The following is a 20,283-nucleotide window of genomic DNA, read 5'->3' as shown; positions in this document are numbered from 1 at the left end:
CGGTGGGGATTGTGGATGCATTGGTGATAATTTTCCAAAACTCCCTGGAGGCAGGAACGGTCCCAGTGGATTGGAAAATGGCCAATGTAACACCTATATTTAAAAAAGGAAGTAAACAGAAAGCGGGTAACTATAGACCGGTTAGTCTAACATCGGTGGTGGGTAAAATGTTAGAGACAATTATTAAAGAAACACTAACGGGGCACTTGGATAAACATGACTTCATCGGACAGAACCAGCATGGTTTTGTGAAGGGGAAGTCCTGTTTAACGAATTTGCTCGAATTCTTTGAGGAAGTAACAACCCGGGTGGATAAAGGGGAACCGGTGGATGTGGTATACTTGGACTTCCAAAAGGCTTTTGACAAGGTGCCACATAAGAGACTATTGCTAAAAATAAAAAATTATGGAATTGGGGGTAATATATTAGCATGGGTAGGGGATTGGCTAACAAATAGGAAGCAGAGAGTGGGGATAAATGGTTCATACTCGGGATGGCAACCGGTAACTAGCGGGGTTCCGCAAGGGTCGGTGCTGGGACCCCAGTTGTTCACAATTTATATAAATGATTTGGAGGAGGGAACCAAGTGTAATATATCAAAATTTGCGGACGATACAAAAATGGGAGGAAAAGTAGGGGATGAGGAGGATAGGAAGAGTCTGCAAAAGGATATAGATAAGCTAGGTGAGTGGGCAACAACTTGGCAGATGAAGTTTAATACTAATAAATGTGAAGTCATTCACTTTGGGAAAAAAAATGATAGGGCAAGTTATTTTCTAAATGAGGAGGAGCTGCGTTGTAATGCAACGCAAAGGGATCTAGGGGTATTAGTACATGAATCACTAAAAGTTAGTATGCAGGTGCAGCAAGCAATCAGGAAGGCCAATGGAGTTTTGGCCTTTATTGCTAGGGGGATTGAGTATAAAAACACGGAGGTCTTGCTGCAGCTGTACACAGTATTAGTGAGACCACATTTGGAATACTGTGTACAGTTCTGGGGTCCATACTTAAGAAAGGATGTACTAGCCCTGGAGGCAGTGCAGCGAAGGTTTACAAGATTAATTCCTGCAATGAGGGGATTGACATATGAGGAAAGGTTAAGTAGGCTGGAACTCTACTCTTTGGAGTTTAGAAGAATGAGAGGCGATCTCATTGAAACATATAAGATCGTGAGGGGCCTTGATCGGGTGGATGCACCGAGGATGTTCCCAATGATCGGGGAAACTAGAACTAGGGGACATAGTTGCAGAATAAGGGGGGGCTCTTTTAAAACTGAGATGAGGAAGAACTTCTTCACCCAGAGGGTGGTTAATTTATGGAATTCACTGCCCCAGGGAGCAGTGGAAGCAGAAACTTTAAATATATTTAAGACTAAAATAGATGGTTTTTTAGCTGCCAAGGGGATAAGGGGCTACGGGGAGAGGGCAGGGATATGGACCTAGGTATGGTTAGTATAGTAAGACCTGAGTGATCTCCTGGACAAGTGTCGATCGCCTAGATTGGGGTCGGAGAGGAATTTCCCGGATTTTTTTCCCGAATTGGACCTGGGTTTTTATCCGGTTTTTTGCCTCCCCCAGGAGATCACGAGGTTTTTGGGGTGGAGAGGGGTGATAGCGGTATCAAGGGGAGGGTAGTGTCTTGTGTTCTGTGTCTTGTGTCTACTGTTTGTGGGTAAGTGTGTCTGTTTAGTGTTCAGCCATGAGCGAATGGCGGTGCGGGCTCGACGGACCTGGTGGTCTACTCTCGCACCTACTTTCTATGTTTCTATGTTTCTATGTTACACATGTCTTTCAGGTAGTCACTGCTTTCTCCTCCCCTTCTTAGCTCTCCCTCAGCCCACTGTCTCCACCTCTTCCTTTCTACTTCCCGCCCCCTACACCCTCACATAAGTCTGAAGAAGGGTCTCGACCCAAAATATTGCCTATCTCCTTCGCTCCATAGCTGCTGCCTCACCCGCTGAGTTTCTCCAGCATTTTTGTCTACTTTCGGCACCTCTGTAAAAAAAAGCCAAAGTAAACAGCGGGGAATTTTAACCAGCAGGTGTGTAGTTGAGCTAACCTGGTTAATAGAGGGAGAAGGGAAAGGCCCATCACTACTGAGGTTCCCTGAAGGTGGTGGGTAGCAGTAGGAACCTGCAGAGTCAGACCCTGTACTGCGTGCATCGTGGAGGTTGTGGGCCTGGTGATGAGCCTGTAACTCTGAGTTGGAACTCTGGTGAGATGATGCCTCCGGCCTGCTGGTGGCCCGCGGAGAAGCTAGGGTTGGCGGAGTCACTGGTGGAGGCCCGTGGGGGGCTGGTTGAGATACGGGTTAGCAGCAGGAGCATCGGTGGCCCCCGGGGAGACAGTGAAGGCGGCGACAGCGGCGGTGGCCCCCGGGGTGGCGGTGAGAGTTGGCGACAACGGTGGTGGGCACAGGGAAGCGGTGAGAATCGGCAGCTGCGGGAGTTTTGGTGGTTCGCACCAGGGTTTGGCCGGGAAGGCGGTGAGAATCGGAGAGGCGGTGGATGTTGTTGCTGCTCTTCATGGTGGCCATTTCGGCCTCGTGGTTGTCGGGCAGGCGGCGCTGCGGTCCAGAGGTGAAGCACCGGACGTTTTTTCAACATGCTGAAAAATTTTCCGCAACCTAGCTGAGGCCGCGAGCATTCGGGAACTTCCCTCGAGCATGAAGGAGAGTTCCAGTGACCTCATAGGACCTCCTAAGACCACCTGTCGACCATGTTGCGAGTTTGAGCCGAGGGCAAACTCTTCTAAACTTAGCTTCTAAACTCTTCTAAACTTCTAAAAGCAGATTAGGTTGCCGCAGTGGGACAGCCCCTTCAGGGCGAGTTGGTGCCAGGCCGGCACCTCTGTAAAAATACATAATTACCATATTTCTCTTTACTTGCTTGATAATTATACTTCATGATAATTAGTGAGAGCAACCGTGCAATATTTTGTCATATTATTAAATTAGGTATTATATGTTTTATTGTACTAGTTATACACTGAGATGTAGTAATCGGCTATAAATTTGTTTGACCATCTTGGGAGACCAGCTTTCCCTCCCCCCCCCCCCCCAAGCAAAACCTGAAATGACGCCGTTTGACTGCTCTGGCACCTAAAAAATCAGCGCTGCAACACTGACTATGTATACTCTTTATGTGCTTCATGTGAACAAAGAATTTATTTACAGCCTGCTGCATATGAAAATGAATTAATCTGACTTGATCTGCTGCAGGAAGCATAGAGCTATATTATTATCAAAGTCCTGGTGGCCTATAAGGTAAACATGTCTTGTGGTGTCCTTTGTCTAAAACTGAAAGAACAATAATCAGTTCCTTATCCCAATATGTATTCACAATTCAAACTTCCAGACCCTTCATACATTTTTCCTCAGCACCTGTGTTTACTCAACTGAGGTTCAAAATGGCATGACTGTGTCTCCAGCTGTACTGATTCATATCACCCACCAGTAGCAGAAGGCATCACTGATGTAAGGGTTGGGATAAGGAGCTCTTTGGACAGCTCTAGTGACATGAAGCCGACCCAAAGACTGGCAGATGGCTTCTTCCTACATCTTTTTGAATATCTTTCAACTGAGAAAAGAGGCGACAAGTGTGAGCAATTACCAGCATAACTGCATGTCGGAAGGTCTGGCATCACATTGTTTTGGTGACAAGCTTTATTGCTCATCTTCCCCAGGTGGCCCTTGTAGGAAGTGTGCAGCCCAGAATTACTTCCAATCAGAGTGGGTTTCATAGTGAGTGAGGTGCCAGCCCTTCCAGTCAAGTCAAGTTTATTTGTCACATACGCATACAAGATGTGCAGTGAAATGGAAATATGCCAGAGAGTTTGTACTTAGAAGTAAGTTTAAAAAGAACATGCAAGTTAAAAATACGATGATGTATAGAATTCCAGATGTATAAAAATCCAGATGATATATAGAATTTTATTCCCATCATGATAGTGCACGAGGAAGAAACCAACATGTAATTTGAGGAAGCGGTAGTGTGGGGATCTCATCTGGAATGTCCATGTCGCAGTTCTGGAAACTTTAGACTGCCAATCCTGCAGTTACTACTCATTCTTTCTTGGGATTGGGGAAAATTTGCTTCTACTCTAGTTCTGTGGGTACTGATGTGACCAGGAGGTTAGTGTCGGACTGCAGAGTCTGCCATAGATGAGGGCGACGGTGCTTGTCTTGTCACATCTGCTTCTGAACTGACAAGACTTACAGCTTGGCTGAGTGAATTTCTGTATATCCAACCATCACCCGCACACCACTGTTTGCTACATCACAGTGTGATCTTGGCTCTGGAGTGGTCGAACAATCTTAGATTAGTTCTTTAGCTCACTCCAGTAAGAAGCTTAGTCTGCTAAGGTGCAGCTGTGAGAAAGATTGACAAAGGTATCAGCTTGACACAGTCTGAACTGAGATTGTCTCTGTTGTTGACTCTTTGTTTAAGATCATGGCCCATATAAAGCAGATGTGAAATGGAGACAAATTTCAGAAGCGGGCTATACTGTCTCTCTCAATTGATGGAAGCAGGGTTTTAGTAAGGTCAAACTATTGTGCATAGTGTTCAGTGGTTTTTTCACTTGGGACTGTCTCCTTTCTTGAGGAGGGTCACAATCATGGCATCACAGAGGCACCATGGGTGTCACTGTCTACTTGGGACTGGCTGTGAATTTGTGACTGATGTTCTTTACCTTGGCTTAGCTCCTCAATAACTATGCAATTGGACAGCATATCCGAAGAACTTGGTCCAAGTGTGGAGATCTAATGACGAGCGTGGGTCTTGTGACATAAATAGCCAAGAACCATTTTGGGGCTGATCCCCTAGTGTTTCACAGAATATAATGAAGAAAATTGTGAATAATAAGACTGATTCCCTGATGACGCACAGATAAATAAACAATCACTTCCAACATCTAGCAGTGATGGGCGCGTGGACCCTTGTCCTTTGACTTGCCAGCCCTTAAATTTTGTGTTCTGCTCCTTCTTCCAAATACCAACAAAATGGATTTATTCATACCAATAAAAAGATGGTCATGCCACAAGAATTGGTTCTTACACACCTCAGTAGCTATGACCAGAAATGTAATTAAGATTCTGAAATTGCCTCATGATGCTTTCATTTATCTTTATGTATGTGAGATAGCACCCACTGTGTAAACGGGCACTAATTCTCACAAATAACTAATTTACACGGACAGATAGATGAACTGGAGCTCTGCTAGTATGAATGCCAGGAATTACAGCATGGTGAGATTTCGTTATTATGACATAATTCTACCCGTAGGAATATAGTGAGATGTTCAAAATCTGCCACAAATTGAACATGATTCTAATTACGTGGAGACATATTTAATGGAATGCCATTCCTATTTACCAATTTGTTATGCCACCTTTACAACCAATAAAGTTTTTGGATATTGAAATAGATTTTGCTGATGTCAGCTATGTCGCTAAGAGGTAAATGCGTATAACAGATGGAATGAAACATGATAATAGTGCTTCAAGCATTTTACAATGTAATGATGGGCGTCCAGGTAGAATTCAACTGTCCAATTTAACCAAGAAGATGGAATTTTTAAAATCACCATTTTCATCTTGAAACTCAACTGAAGGACCATTTATAAAATGGTAGAAGATGGATGAGTTACTTTGCACTGCTGAGCTCCTGATCATATTCCAGAGATGATGGAAATCTCGTGCAGTTTCCATGGTCGGCACTAGAGAAAGTGGTTGAATTTCCATCCAGCTTTTGAATAGATAGTTCAAAGTAGCAGCAATGGTAAAACAAGTTGGTATGGATTAATCAGAATGATAACACAAAGAGGATAGATTTGTTTGTAAAACAAACAGAGCTTTGGCCTTCGCTTCAAATTATTGTGCATCTTCCATGGACTAGTTGAAGACTAATAGTTCTCATAGGTTTCTTATGATTTGTATGACAGTTCAGAATGAGAGAACATCATATCATTTGGCCTGACTGATTGACATGGGACAGGTGTTTGGAGTGATTATAATGGAACAAATATAAAAAAGAAGACCTGGAGCTAAGGAAAAGCAAACATTGATGGGATGATTGCTATAATGAAGACAGTTTCAAGTGTAAAGACCGCTAATGGAATGGTAAATAAATTGGAACAGTGTATCTGGAGATAAGTATGTCTGTTAATTAATGTAAATCTTCCTGTCACATTCAAGACTATAATTATAAGATTCGCAAATTCTATTTATGGATGAAGATTACAAGATGAAATGAGAATAATTTTATTGTGAAAACATAAGTGCTTTTGAAACGCAGCTGATGTGAATAGTAAGATTCTGTCTATAATTCCTTTGTGGGTGACCTTGCAGTCTGATGGGATGATAATAATTCTATCTCTACATCATATATGTCTGGCTTCTAAGTATTTCAAAACATTTTCAGGAAAGTAGATGAGAACAGCTTGAGGAAGTAATTTGATAATTAAGTTACAAGGTTTATCGTAATTATTACCCAGATTCTTGTAGTGAGGTGCCTCATTAGAACGTAAATCTGTTTAGAGGTTGTCTTGTTGGAGAAGATGTGACATGACACCTGAACATAAAATGGTGGAAAATCAAGAAGGCCAGAATAAGAAAGATGAATTTGACCTGATTCAAGAGAGAATGTTTAAGTATAATATTTTCCCTGAACTGGTGCAGACGTAAACAAGCAACATAATCTTGCACTTGAAACTCTGAATTAATTGCAACTTATTGGATTTTGATGAAAGCGATATGAACAAATATTTGGGTTATGAGATTGGTGCCCTCTTGCATTTGATAATCTCCTCTAATTGGTGGTCGGCCATTTCACACTTGAGCTACTGATTAGCAGTGAAAGATCTGCTGGGGTCTTGGACACATTTTTCCTTCCCAGTTTTACCTTCAATCAGGCCTTAGATTTGACACCCAAAACACGTGTGTGTCTATTTAACCATGAAAATCATGGTTCAGTGCTGATTAGTCTTTGTGTAGAAAAGGTTATTGCCCTTCATTCCCCAAGCTCTCCTCTTGTTACTCTGTGCAGAAATGGACAATGTATCAGAATGGATCCAAAGGTGGCATAGTGAAAATTCAGCCCCATCCAGCTTCCTAAAGTGTAGCACACCCCAGCCCCAAACTAATCCACTCTGGACACTTGATGTTGCCAAGCATATGTTATACATTTCATACGGCCGACACTGCAATAAACCATGACTGTGATGGCACAACTCAACCACTGACTTCACAAATGTCACTCAAAGTTTTAATGTGATAAAATCTATTTCTTCTAGTTTGTAACTGTTTCCCACATTGTGGCAAACATGTTGGTTTCATATTCTGCTTTGAACTTAAACATCAGTTCCATACCTGAAGTGGCAACAAGACTGAGAATCAGCCCATGCGTGCATATTATTTGTCTTAGAGGAAACTGGTGAGAGAGCAGAACTCGTAGTGATGGAGGTTCGAAGGGTGAGAAAAGGAAGGAAGATGCATGGGATCAAAAACCCAAGGAATGGAAATCATAGGGTAGTATTTTGTTGCTTCATTGTAATTTTGTAATGATATTGGTTTGTTATTGTCACGTGTACCAAGATACAGTGGAAAAATAAAATTGCTTGCTACCCAATTAAATCATACTCTACATGATAAAAATCAAGCAATACACAAGTACAACAGATGATGCAAAGAAAAAAATAGCAATGTGCAAATAAAGTGTTACAACAATACAGCATCACAGTTATAGAGAAAGTGCAGATTAAAAAATGTACAAGGTCTGCAGTGAGGTAGGTTGCAAGTTCGGGGCCACACCCCAGGTATGGAAAGACCTCTCAGTAGACTGATAACTGCGGGGAAGTCGCTGTTCATACGTGATTTGTTAGTACGTATCTAGTTGTACAACTTCCAAGTTTTAATATCTTCCGCTCGACAAGAGAGGGGAGGAGAGGAAATGACCAGGGAGAAAATAGTTCTTGATTATGTAGGATGATTATCCGAGGCAGTATTAAGTGTAGATGGAGTTGATGAGGGAAGACTGATCTATTTCTTGGACTGGGGTACATCCACAACTCTCTGCTATTTCTTGCAATCTTGGCCAAAACGGTTGCCAAACCAAGCTGCAATGCTTCCCAATAAAGTGTATTCTACACTGCATTTGTAAAAGTTGGCAAGGTTTGCTGAACCCATGCAGAATTTCCTTTGTCTTCTGAAGAAATTGAGGTGTTGGTGTGCTTTCTTGGCCATAGCTTCAATGTTATTTGTCCAGGATAAATTGTTGGCGAAATTTAACCCCAGAAACTTGAGGTGCCAACCATCTTCACTTGGCATCATTGATGCTGACCAGGGCATGTGCACCACTGCACTTCCTGGTCAATAACTAGCTCTTTCATCTTGCTGACTTTGAGAGGGAGGTTTTTATTTTGGCATGGTGTTACCAAACCCTCTATCCTTCCTGCACTCTGACTTATCATTGTTCCAGAGCTGGCTCACTTGTGTGTTATGACAATTCATACTTGTAAATGGAGTTTGAGCAGAATTTGGCCACACAGAGAGAGTGTGTAGGTATAGCATCGGGATGAAGATGCTTCCATGCAGTACAGTGGTGGTCAGAATGATCGTGGAAAGACTCCTCCTTTCATTCAGTGTGTCTTTGAGCAGATGTAGAATAGCCGTGAGGACTAATAAAGAAGGGGTTTTGTGGATGAATGTACATTTTCTCTGTAGCAGGAACACGTTAGATGTTTCTATCGTGTAATTTTGTGAAATGGTGTCCATATTTTCTAAGGCGGCCTTCTGGACAAAGGCAAGGACTCTGTTCATCTGGCATGGAATCAAAATTGCCTTTTCATTACAAATTGTAGAATGAAAGGCTTTTTTAAAATAATATGACGGTGTCCCTTGTTCATTGGTATTCTTGATTTCCTGCAACAGTGTGATGCAGCTATACAGAATCAATTCGACCTCTGTCTTGAGCGTCACTACTTTTGGAAGTAGTTACTGGAAATATGAAGTCCAGTTTCCCACAGAAATGATTGCCGCATACCTCGAGTCCCCCCCATCCCCCCTGGTCCAATCTCTCACGACCTATGTCCAAGATACCTCAAGTGCCCTTTGTCTCTTTAATGACTTCCGCTTTCCAAGCCCCCACTCCCCACTCCCTCATCTTTACAATGGACGTTCAGTCACTCTACACCTCCATTCCCCACCAGGAAGGTCTTAAAGCCCTCCATTTCATCCTCGACCACAGAACCATCCAATTTCCCTCTACTAACAATCTACTCTGCCTAGCGGAGCTAGTCCTCACCCTCAACAACTTCTCCTTTGGCTCCTCCCACTTCCTCCAAGGCATAGCTATGGGCATCCACATGGCCCTTAGCTATGCCTGTCTCTTTGTAGGGTACGTTGAATAATCCCTGTTCCAGGCATACACTGGCCCTATCCCCAAACTCTATCTCCGTTACATTGATGACTGCATCGGTGCTACCTCCTGCACCCATGCAGAACTCATGGACTTCATCAACTTCACCACCAATTTTCATCCTGCACTCAAATTTACTTGGACCATCTCCGACACCTCCCTCCCCTTTCTTGATCTCACAGTCTCCATAACAGGAAATAGACTATTGACTGGCGTCTATGACAAACCCATTGACTCCCACAACTATCTCGACTATACTTCTTCCCTCCCTGCTTCCTGCAAAGACTCGATCTCCTACACCCAATTCTTCTGTCTACGCCACATCTGCTCCCAAGGTGAGGTGTTCAATACTAGAACATCCGATATGTCCTTATTCTTTACAGAACGGGGGTTCCCATCTCCCATCATAGATGAGGCCCTCACTCGTATCTCCTCGGTACCCTGCAGCTCCACCGTTGCTCCCCCTCCCCCTAGTCGCAACAGACAGGGTTCCCCTAGTCCTTACCTTTCACCCCATCAGCCGTCGCATACAACACATAATCCTCTGAAATTTCCGCCACATTTCCCCATCTCTATCCCTTTCTGCCTTCCGCAGAGACCTTTCCCTCCGCAACTCTCTGGTTAACTCATCCCTTCCCACCCAAATCCAGGTACCTTACCCTGCAACCGCAGAGGATGCAACACCTGTCGCTATACCTCCTCCCTTGACTCTGTTCTGGGACCCCGATAGTCCTTTCAGATTAGGCAGAGGTTCACTTGCACCTCCTCCAACCTCATCTACTGTATACGTTGCTCAAGATGTGAACTTGTACATCGGCCAGACCAAACGCAGACTGGGCGATCACCTGCCTGAACCAAACTAATCTCCCTGTTACTGGACACTTTAATTCTCCTTCCCATTCCTACACAGACCTTTCTGTCCTCGGTCTCCTCCATTGTCAGAGGTTAAACGCAAATTGAAGGAACAGCATCTCGTATTACGCTTGGGCAGCATGCAGCCCAGTGGTATGAATATTGATTTCTCTCCCTTCAGGTAGCCCTGACATTCCCCCTCTATCTATCCCTCCCCCCATCCAAGTCGCACTAGCTTCTTATATTCACCCGACAAACAGCTTACAACGAATGGCCTGTTTCCTTTATCATCATTACTTTTTTGCATATCTTTCATTCATTGTTCTTTATCTCACCACGGGTGAGGGAAAAATTAGTTAAGACCAAAGTTGGACCCTTGAAGACCGAAAAAGGTGAATTTATTATGGGGAACAAGGAAATGGCAGATGGCTTGAATAGGTACTTTGGACAATCTTCCTGATATAGTAGTGGCCAGAGGATCTGGGGTGACAGAGGAACTGAAGGAAATCTACATTAGGCAGGAAATGGTGTTGGATAGACTGATGGGACTGAAGGCTGATAAATCCCCAGAGCCTGATGATCTGCATCCCAGGGTACTTAAGAAAGTGGCTCTCGAAATCGTGGATGCATTGATGATAATTTTCCAATGTTCTATGGACTCAGGATCAGCTCCTGTGGATTGGAGTGTAGCTAATGTTATCCCACTTTTTAAGAAAGGCGGGAGAGAGAAAACAGGGAATTATAGACCAGTTATACTGACATCGGTGGTGGGGAATATGCTGGAGTCAATTATAAAATATGAGATAGCAGTACAGGATCGGTCCGAGTCAGCATGGATTTCCGAAGGGGAAATCATGCTTGACTAATTTTCTGGAATTTTTTTGAAGATGTAACTAGGAAAATGGACAAGGGAGAGCCAGTGGATGTAGTGTACCTGGACTTTCAGAAATCATTTGATAAGGTCCCACATAGGAGATTAGTGGGCAAGATTAGGGCATATGGTATTGGGGATAGAGTGCTGACATGGATAGAGAAGTGGTTGGCAGACAGGAAACAAAGAGTAGGGATTAACGGGTCCCTTTCAGAATGGCAGGCAGTGACTAGTGGGGTACCGCAAGGCTCAGTGCTGGGACCGCAGCTATTTACAATATACATCAATGAAGGGATTCAAAGTAACATTAGCAAATTTGCAGATGACACAAAGCTGGGTGGCAGTGTGAACTTTGAGGAGGATGCTATGAGAATGCAGGATGACTTGGACAGGTTGGGGGAGTGGGCAGATGCATGGCAGATTAAGTTAATGCGGATAAATGTGAGATTATCCACTTTGGTAGCAAAACTAGGAAGGCAGATTGTTATCTAAATGGCGTCAAGTTGGGAAAAGGGGAAGTATAACGGGATCTGGGGGTCCTTGTACATCAGTCTATGAAAGTAAGCAAGCAGGTACAGCAGGCAGTGTAGAAAGCGAATTTATAACAAGAGGAATTGAATATAGGAGCAAAGAGGTAATTCTGCAGTTGTACAGAGCCCTAGTGAGACCACACCTGGAGTATTGTGTGCAGTTTTGGTCCCCTAATTTGAGGAAGGACATTCTTGCTCTTGAGGGAGTGCAGCGTAGGTTTACAAGGTTAATACCCGGGATGGCAGGACTGTCATATGCTGAGAGAATGGAGCAGCTGGGCTTGTACACTCTGGAGTTTAGAAGGATGAGAGGGTATCTCATTGAAACATATAAGATTGTTAAGGGCTTGGACACGCTAGAGGCAGGAAACATGTTCCCGATGTTGGGGGAGTCCAGAACCAGGGGCCACAGTTTAAGAATAAGGAGTAAGCCATTTAGAACGGAGATGAGGAAACACTTTTTCTCACAGAGAGTGGAGAGTGAGTGTGGAATTCTCTGCCTCGGAGGGCGGTGGAGGCAGGTTCTCTGGATGCTTTCAAGAGAGAGCTAGATAGGGCTCTTAAAAATAGCGGAGTCAGGGGATATGGGGAGGGCAGGAACGGGGTACTAATTGGGGATGATCAGCCATGATCACATTGAATGGCAGTGCTGGCTCAAAGGGCCGAATGGCCTACTCCTGCACCTATTGTCTATTGTCACATCACCACCTATATCTCTTGTTTCCCTTATCCCTAACCAGTCTGAAGAAGGGTCTCGACCCGAAACATCACCCATTCCTTCTCCCTAGAGATGCTGCCTATTCCGCTGAGTTACTCCAGCTTTTTGTGTCTATCTTCACTGGAAATATGAAAACAGGAGGGATTTTATATCATTATAGCACAGTTAATATACCATCGTGTCAAAAAGACAGAGCAAAAATCAGTAACTTGCAACCAGCATTAAAAGAAAGGCACACAATTAATAATTCCTCCACAGCCACAGGGGGCATCAAATTGGTTTTAAGCTAGCACATTTATTCAGAAATGTAGATTACAGTTATAATGTGGGAAGTGCGACAACAAGTTCCACAAACAAAATGTGATATTAACTACAAAAATTATATTTAATTGTCGGAAAACTTTGGTTACATGCAGTTTAAGTTGTGTGATGTATCAGTGTTCTTTATGATGGAAACAAGTGAAAAAAGAGCTCTCTTCTGTCAAGCAAATGTTGCAAAATCAAAGCAGCATCAACACACCAATGTGATATATTGTGATGTATTCAAGAGAGAGTTAGATATAGCCTTAGGGCTAACCGAATCAAGGCATATAGGGTGAAAGCAGGAATGGGATACTGATTTTGGATGATCAGCCATGATCATATTGACTGGCTCGAAGGGTTTAATGGCCTACTCCTACACCTATTTTCTATGTTTCTATATTTTCAATGTTCACGTATCATAATTGTTTTATGATTGAATATTAATTTGGGAAATTATTTCACCTTGGGTCACCTATTCATCTCAAAAATTGTCCCACATTTTCCTGCTTTGGTCCAGCAAGGCCAAACCTGTTGACTGGCCCAATTGCTTAGGCCCAATTTGGCTTGGGAGCCTTTAATGATTTAATTGGATATGTGGCTGGGACAGAACAATCGAGAATCCTTGCCCATATAAAGTGCTCAATACACCTTTGGTGGGTGCCAAACCTGTGCGCTCCTCCACCCTAACCCCCATCCCGCACTTTTTAGTTAGTCAGAGCACTTAGCTGATTAGAATGAAATATAGAAACTTTCAACATATTTTTAAAAATTAATCAGTTCAAAAATGTTAAAGCATTTTTAACGCTATAAAATGACCTTCAATACAAATTTAGCTAATTAAAACCATTCTTACAAACACAGATAATTTAACAAAATAATTGTCTTATTCTTCCCTTCTTTCCAAACAGCTGCAACTGCTCCATTCTATGAGTGGCTTGTGGATCCTGTGCCAGGATAGACCTGGCACAGGATCTATGAGCAGATTCCCCAATGTAAATGCAAGGGAATTTCAACAAGTTTATGCTCCTGCCACTGGACTCCATGCTGAGTCCAGCAGGGAGACATGCTGACAGCTGGAATCTGTCAGCAAGTTCACATCCCAACTTGTTGGCATCTTCATGGCCCCTTGAGTTTCTCAGGGAATGTTTATCTGCTTTCTCATTTTCACTTGGAAACAGAGGAGACATGTGCAGTGCCATTGCTATCTATTTATCTCTAATTATTTTTCTTCAATCAATGCATTCATCCCAATAATAATGTGTATTCAGCTTATTTTAAACTCATTCCCCTTACATGACAACACACATCACATAAGCTGCATGTAACCAAAACTTTCCAACAAATATCATTTATGTGGTTAATATCATATTTTGTTTGTGGAGAAGAGACCTTGTTTTATTTCTTTGGCGCCTCTTTCAATGCAAGTTTGGAAAAAACTTGGAAGGAAAGACTTGCATTCCTTCCTAGCTCTTTCACATCTTAATGACATCCTAAAGTCCACAAGAGCAAAATAAGTAAGTTTGAAATGTTGTCGCTTCTCTCCGGCAGGAAATATAATCGGACAATTAGCAGTTTGCAAACTCCTACAAAAAAACAATTTGGGACAATCTTCTTGCTTTTCTTTAGAATATTCCATAGATTCTCTGAATCTATTTGAGAGAATAGAGGAGGCCAAGTATATTCTCTATACAGTAAAAAATGTAGATGCTGGAATCTTGACCGAAACACAAAGTGCTGGCGGAACTCAGTTGGTCAGACAGCATATGTGGAGAGAATGGGCAGTTGATGTTTCGGGTCAGATCCCATCATTTCTTCAGACTAATGAAGGGTTCTGACTCGAAAGGTTGCCTATCGATTCCCCCCAGAGATCCTGCCTGACCCATTGTGTTCCCATTTTTCCCCTTCCACATATTTCTTCCTCTGGCTTCACAATTGTCATCTATTTTATCCTTTTCTCACACCTTTTGTCTTTTTATCTCTGGCCTTTGACCAACCATCTGCCTATTCAAGCCCCCCTTTTCTTGTTCATCTGTCACTTGCTGGGCTTCGTCCTGCTTCTCATCTTTTCCAGCCCTTACCCACCCCCCACCACAAACAGTCTTAAGACCCACTGAATTACTCCAGCATTTGTTTTTTTTAAAATAAACGAGCATCTGCGGTTCCATGTTTTCTACGTTATGTAATTGTATTATGTTACGAATTATCCTTTGACAGAACTTAGGTATTTGACATGTGTGAATAATCAAATGAGAATTTATTTAAGATTTTAACATACAAATTACCCAATTTTTCACCTCCAGTTGCTTGGTAGCACAACTCAGTCTGACACCTTCCTGTGTGCATTAAATCCAAGGGCAGCTTCAGATGTCTCACCTATGCCCTGCCTGTGAGCTTCAGTCCACATTGTCCCCAGATGCTTTCATGGCTTCAGGCGCCCCTATCCTGAAACTGTCCAGAATCCCATTTCTTGATTGCTTCTGGGTTAGCTGCTTTTCTCCATAAATCAGTTTGATATGCTTTCTCTAGAAAAAGGAAATCCAAGGGATTTTTTACCTATAGTTAAAAACATGTTTGCAAATCTTCAGGCTTATGATATTTAAATTAGGCATTACAGAGGGATTTCAACAAGATAAATGAAAAGAGTAAATTGCTCAATGTGTAAGAAGGAACTGCAGATGCTTGTTTAAACTGACGATAGACACTTCTAGATAGGCTGAAGAAGGGTCTCGACTGGAAACCATTCATTCTCTCCAGAGATGCTGCCTGTCCCGCTGAGTTATTCCAGCTTTTTATGTCTATCTTCAGAGTAAATTGCTTATTCTGCAACAATAAATGCTAAGGAAGTGAATCCATTTGTGCTTGTCTTTTATTCATAAGATCTGCAGGCTTGAAGCATAGAAATGTTCCCTGGATGAATGGTCTAGAATCAGTGGTGATAATCTGAATAAATGGGATAAACATTGAACTCAGAACAGCACAACCATGATACCATATTAAACTAATCCCATTTGCTTACACATAATCCATATCCCTCAAATCTTTGCATATTCATGTGCCTGTCTAAATACTTCTTAAATGTCACTATTGTACCTCATTCCACCAATCTTCCTGGCAGTGCATTCCGGCACCTATTCCACACACTCTATTTAAAATTTCCCCTCTCATTTTGAAGCTTTACCCAGTAATATTTGACGTTTCTACCCTGGGTAAAATACTCTGACTATGTCTATGTTTCTCATAATTTTATGAACCTCTATCAGGTCCTCCCTTGGCCTCTGACACTCCATATTTCGCTTGGGCAGCTTACAACCCAAGGGTATGAGAATTAATTTCCCTAACTTCAAGTAACCTCTGCATTTCCATCCCTCCCCCATCCAAGTCACACCAGCTTTTCGTTCTCACCTATCAAACAGTTAATAATGACCTGTTTCCTTTATCATTGTTACCTTTTTGCATATATTTCATTCATTTTTTCGATATCTCTCTACATCATCGTCTATATCTCTTGTTTCTCTTTTCCGTGACTTTCATTCTGAAGAATGGTCTCGATTGTAAACATCACCCATTCATTCTCTCCAGAGATGCTGCCTGTCCCGCTGAGTTACTCCAGTATTTTGTGTCTATATTCAGGCCAATCGTATATTAGTCTGACAAACACTTAGACATACATATCAAAAATGTGCAAAGATAATGCAGTTTATGCAGCTGAGATTTGCTAACTCCGCATATGCTAAAATCTACTCAAAGTCGCCCTGCTTAATGAATATACAGGGGAGCGCTATGTAATTATTTGGAAAGTCAGATAATATGTTTTTTTTAATTCCAGAAATATGTATATATTATCAAAGTCAAAAATCAGCCAAGTACAGAGCCTGCCAGCTTTATCAGAGAGCTTTAGCAGCTAAAATATTCTTGCACCTCAACTCAATTTAAGTAAATCTGTCTTATCTCAACAGTAAAGCATTTGAATCTGTAATCCTATGTCATACTAGGAGCCATTCTTAAAATAATAATCACTTGGCTTGTTCTTCTCACAGCTGCCTAACTTTATCAACACCACCCTCCCGCCGCACGAGCAGGTGACAGCTCAGGAGATAGACAACTATTTTCGCCAGGAGTTAATCTACAAGAGGAATGAAAGAATGGGCAAAAGGGTGACAGAACTTCTGGAGGCAAACCCAGATAAAAGCTTTTTCTTTGCATTTGGAGCAGGTATGTGGAATGATCCCTTATCCCTCAGGGCCCTTGAATCGTCAATGTACTCCGAGGTACTTTGTCATTCTGTCCAAGCTCGGTTCTTAAAGGTGTGTTGCCATGGATTGGTGCTGAAGATATCTAACGCTCTTTGCTTTAAACCAGCTCTTCCATGTGTCTGTGTAAAACATGGAACCAAACAATAATTCATTGATCAACTTTTAAATCAGATGTACTACAGATTTATAATCATTGTCTTGAAGAAATTAATTTGAGAAAAAGTTTTTGGAAATTTATTTTCTGGAATTTTGCATTCCTCTAATAGGCAATTGCACATCTAAATGATAAAAGTGAAGAAAGGTTTCACAATTAAAGGACCCATAAACAATAACCTGATTTATCCAAAAAACATTGTTTATCAATTCTAATTTCAACTAAATTGATTTTCTTTTTGAAGACAATTTATTTGAAATAAAATGAAATTAAAACAGAGGCATAATTAATATGGAATTGTAATTCCTTGAGATTTGGGTTTGTTTAAAGCTGCTCCTGTGCACTGATAAGTGCAATCTTTGTTCAAAGTGCAACATATCCATGAACACGTGTTGTTTTTGCTCAGGATCGAGTCCCAGAACATGTTCATCTGAATTATCCGGCATGCACTGACACAGTCCGCACTACCTCAGCACAATTTACACGCAGTAAATCCACATTATAACAGGAGGGAAAATGGTGTCCATTATTGCCATTGTCTGCTATATTTGAGTACAGTATTATCATTATTAAAGTAGTAGAAACAAACGACTGCAGTTGCTGGTCAAAACACAAAAGGACACAATGTGTTGGAGTAACTGTGAGGCAGCATCTCTGGAGAACATGGAGAGGTGAGTTTTAGGTCGAGGTCCTTCTTCAGACTCTCAGTCTGGAACTATCGCCTGGAATCCAGGTGAGTTGATGTTCTCGGCCGGTTGGCGGCCGGGGAAGAGGCAAGGATCGGCGGATTCAACGATTGCGGCTCACGGGTGGCTGGAGCGCAGGTAAGTGTCGGTGGTGGCGGTATGGCCTGTGGTGGGCCAGTGGTGGCAGCAGAAGGTCCCAAGTGGAAGTGGTGTGAGCTGGGGATGGCATGGGCAGTGGTGCTGTAAGCGGCAGGTGAGACAGCAAGAGTCGGAGGCAGCACGGCAGCTGTTGATAGATCGCCCGCTATATCCAAAAACCGTTATAAAGAGGTCCATTAAAACACGAGTAGACAAAAAGTGCTGGAGAAAATCAGCGGGTGAGGCAGCATCTAGAGAGAAAGAATTGCCGATGTTTCGGGTCGAGACCCTTCTTCAGATTGATGTCAGGGAGGGGGGGGAAGAAAGGAACAGGTGGAGACGGTAGACTTGTGGGAGAGCTGGAAGGGGGGGGAGGAGGGAGAAAGCCAGGGCTATCTACAATTAGTGGAGTCAATGTTCATACCACTGGGGTGTAAACTACCTAAGTGAAAGATTAAGTGCTGTTCCTCCAATTTGTGCTGGGCCTCACACTGGCAATGGAGGAGGCCCAGGACACAAAGGTCAGAATGGGAATGGGAGGAGAAGTTGAACTGCTGAGCAACCAGGAGATCAGGTTTGTTCTTCTGCAATTGTATAGGGCTCTGGTAAGACCACATCTGGAGTATTGCATACAGTTTTGGTCTCCTAATTTGAGGAAGGACATCCTTGTGATTGAGGCAGTGCACGAGATTGATCCCAAGGATGGCGGGACTGTCATATGAGGAAAGATTGAAAAGACTAGGCTTGTATTCACTGGAGTTTAGAAGGATGAGGGGGTTCTTTTGGAACCTATAAAATTATAAAAGGACTGGACAAGCTAGATGCAGAAAAAATGTTCCCAATGTTGGTCGAGTCCAGAACCAGGGGCCACAGTCTTAAGACTGAGGTGAGAAAAAACTTTTTCACCCAGAGAGTTGTGAATTTGTGGAATTCCCTGCCACAGAGGGCAGTGGAGGCCAAATTACTAGATGGATTTAAGAGAGAGTTAGATAGAGCTCTAGGGGCTAGAGGAATCAAGGGATATGGGGAGAAGGCAGGCACGGGTTATTGATTGGGGACGATCAGCCATGATCACAATGAATGGCGGTGCTGGCTCGAAGGGCCAAATGGCCTCCTCCTGCACCTATTTTCTATGTTTCTATGTTTCTATGTTAGTACGAATTGAGCGGAGCGTTGGGTGAAGCGATTGCCGAGCCTGCACTTGGTCTCGCCGATGAAGAGAAGTTGACACCTGGAACAGCGGATGCAGTCGATGAGTTTGGAGGAGGTGCAGGTGAACATTTGCCTCACCTGGAAAGAATTATTGGATCCTTGGATAGAGTCGAGGGGGAAGGTAAAGCGACTAGTGTAGCATTTAATCGATCCATTAAAACGAGGATTTATTGTAGTATGTTTACGAATCACCTTTTCAAGGAGAATCTGCATTTGGCAGACTTCCTACTTACTGTTAATGGTGTAATAATCAATTCCCAGAGTAATAATGATAATCCATTTGGTTGCTGCGTTGAAGACCTCTGTTGCTATTGATAACAACTGAAGATGTTCCAAGGTGTTATACTGACACGACTCTTCACTACTCTTCTCACTGATCTCAACTCACAATAAGCGGATTGCAGCAAATGGTGAAGAGCTTATTTTACTTCCACCTTTGCCCACTATATCCTGGCGAGTGCAAAGCCCATATATTCACTCATGCGACCGTATGGTGTGGAACAGACTCTGAGCACAACTATGTTTAGGATAATGGCAACTAATGCCTCTGAAAGTAGATATTTATTTTGCCATTTTGCAAACACAGTTAAAAAGAATTGCCCTAAAACTCATTGATGTACCAAACAAAAATACCCTCCATCAAAAGTCAGCCCGGTTGCAGTAATGTTGTTACTGACCCGTACATATTCTAATTCATATTTACACCACACCAATGTAAAATTGATCTTTATGTTATCCCTATTTCTTTGAAATGTAACATTTTGCCTTCAACCATTCATAACTTAAAAGATACCGCCAAAAACATAACAGTGTGGGAGGGACTCCGGATGTGAACAAACACACATATTTATTAGGAATTTTATAGGGCTTTCATTTGAGAAGGAATGTTTTACTGATTGGCACTGGGGTCATGTTAGCATTTTCTTTTTTTTACACAAGTTGTGAGCAGACATGAAATTATGTGCATTAGTCATGTTTCGAAATAACTATTTGAATTATTTTCATAAAATCCTGTAGCACAGAATGTATGTTTCCTTACATTATGCTTCAGAGAAATAGAGAAGGGCTTTGATTCATTGACTTAATAGATATTTGATTCATTGACTTAATGGATATTTTAAACTAAATGTGTTAATTCCTGTAAACACATC

General features: G+C 42.4%; 1 protein-coding gene across 1 annotated transcript in view; it reads left to right on the top strand.

Annotated features, from left to right (window-relative positions):
• Positions 1 to 20,283, top strand: part of trabd2b (TraB domain containing 2B) — a 351,111-nt gene that overhangs the window by 180,558 nt on the left and 150,270 nt on the right. Inside the window, exon 4 of the mRNA XM_033028556.1 lies at positions 16,727 to 16,901. Within this exon, the coding sequence (XP_032884447.1) occupies positions 16,727 to 16,901 (175 nt within the window). The remainder of the gene's footprint in view (positions 1 to 16,726; positions 16,902 to 20,283) is intronic.

This window comes from Amblyraja radiata, chromosome 10, assembly GCF_010909765.2.
Source record: "Amblyraja radiata isolate CabotCenter1 chromosome 10, sAmbRad1.1.pri, whole genome shotgun sequence".
NCBI classification, from domain to species: domain Eukaryota; kingdom Metazoa; phylum Chordata; class Chondrichthyes; order Rajiformes; family Rajidae; genus Amblyraja; species Amblyraja radiata.
This window is presented reverse-complemented; position numbering and strand designations above follow the sequence as displayed.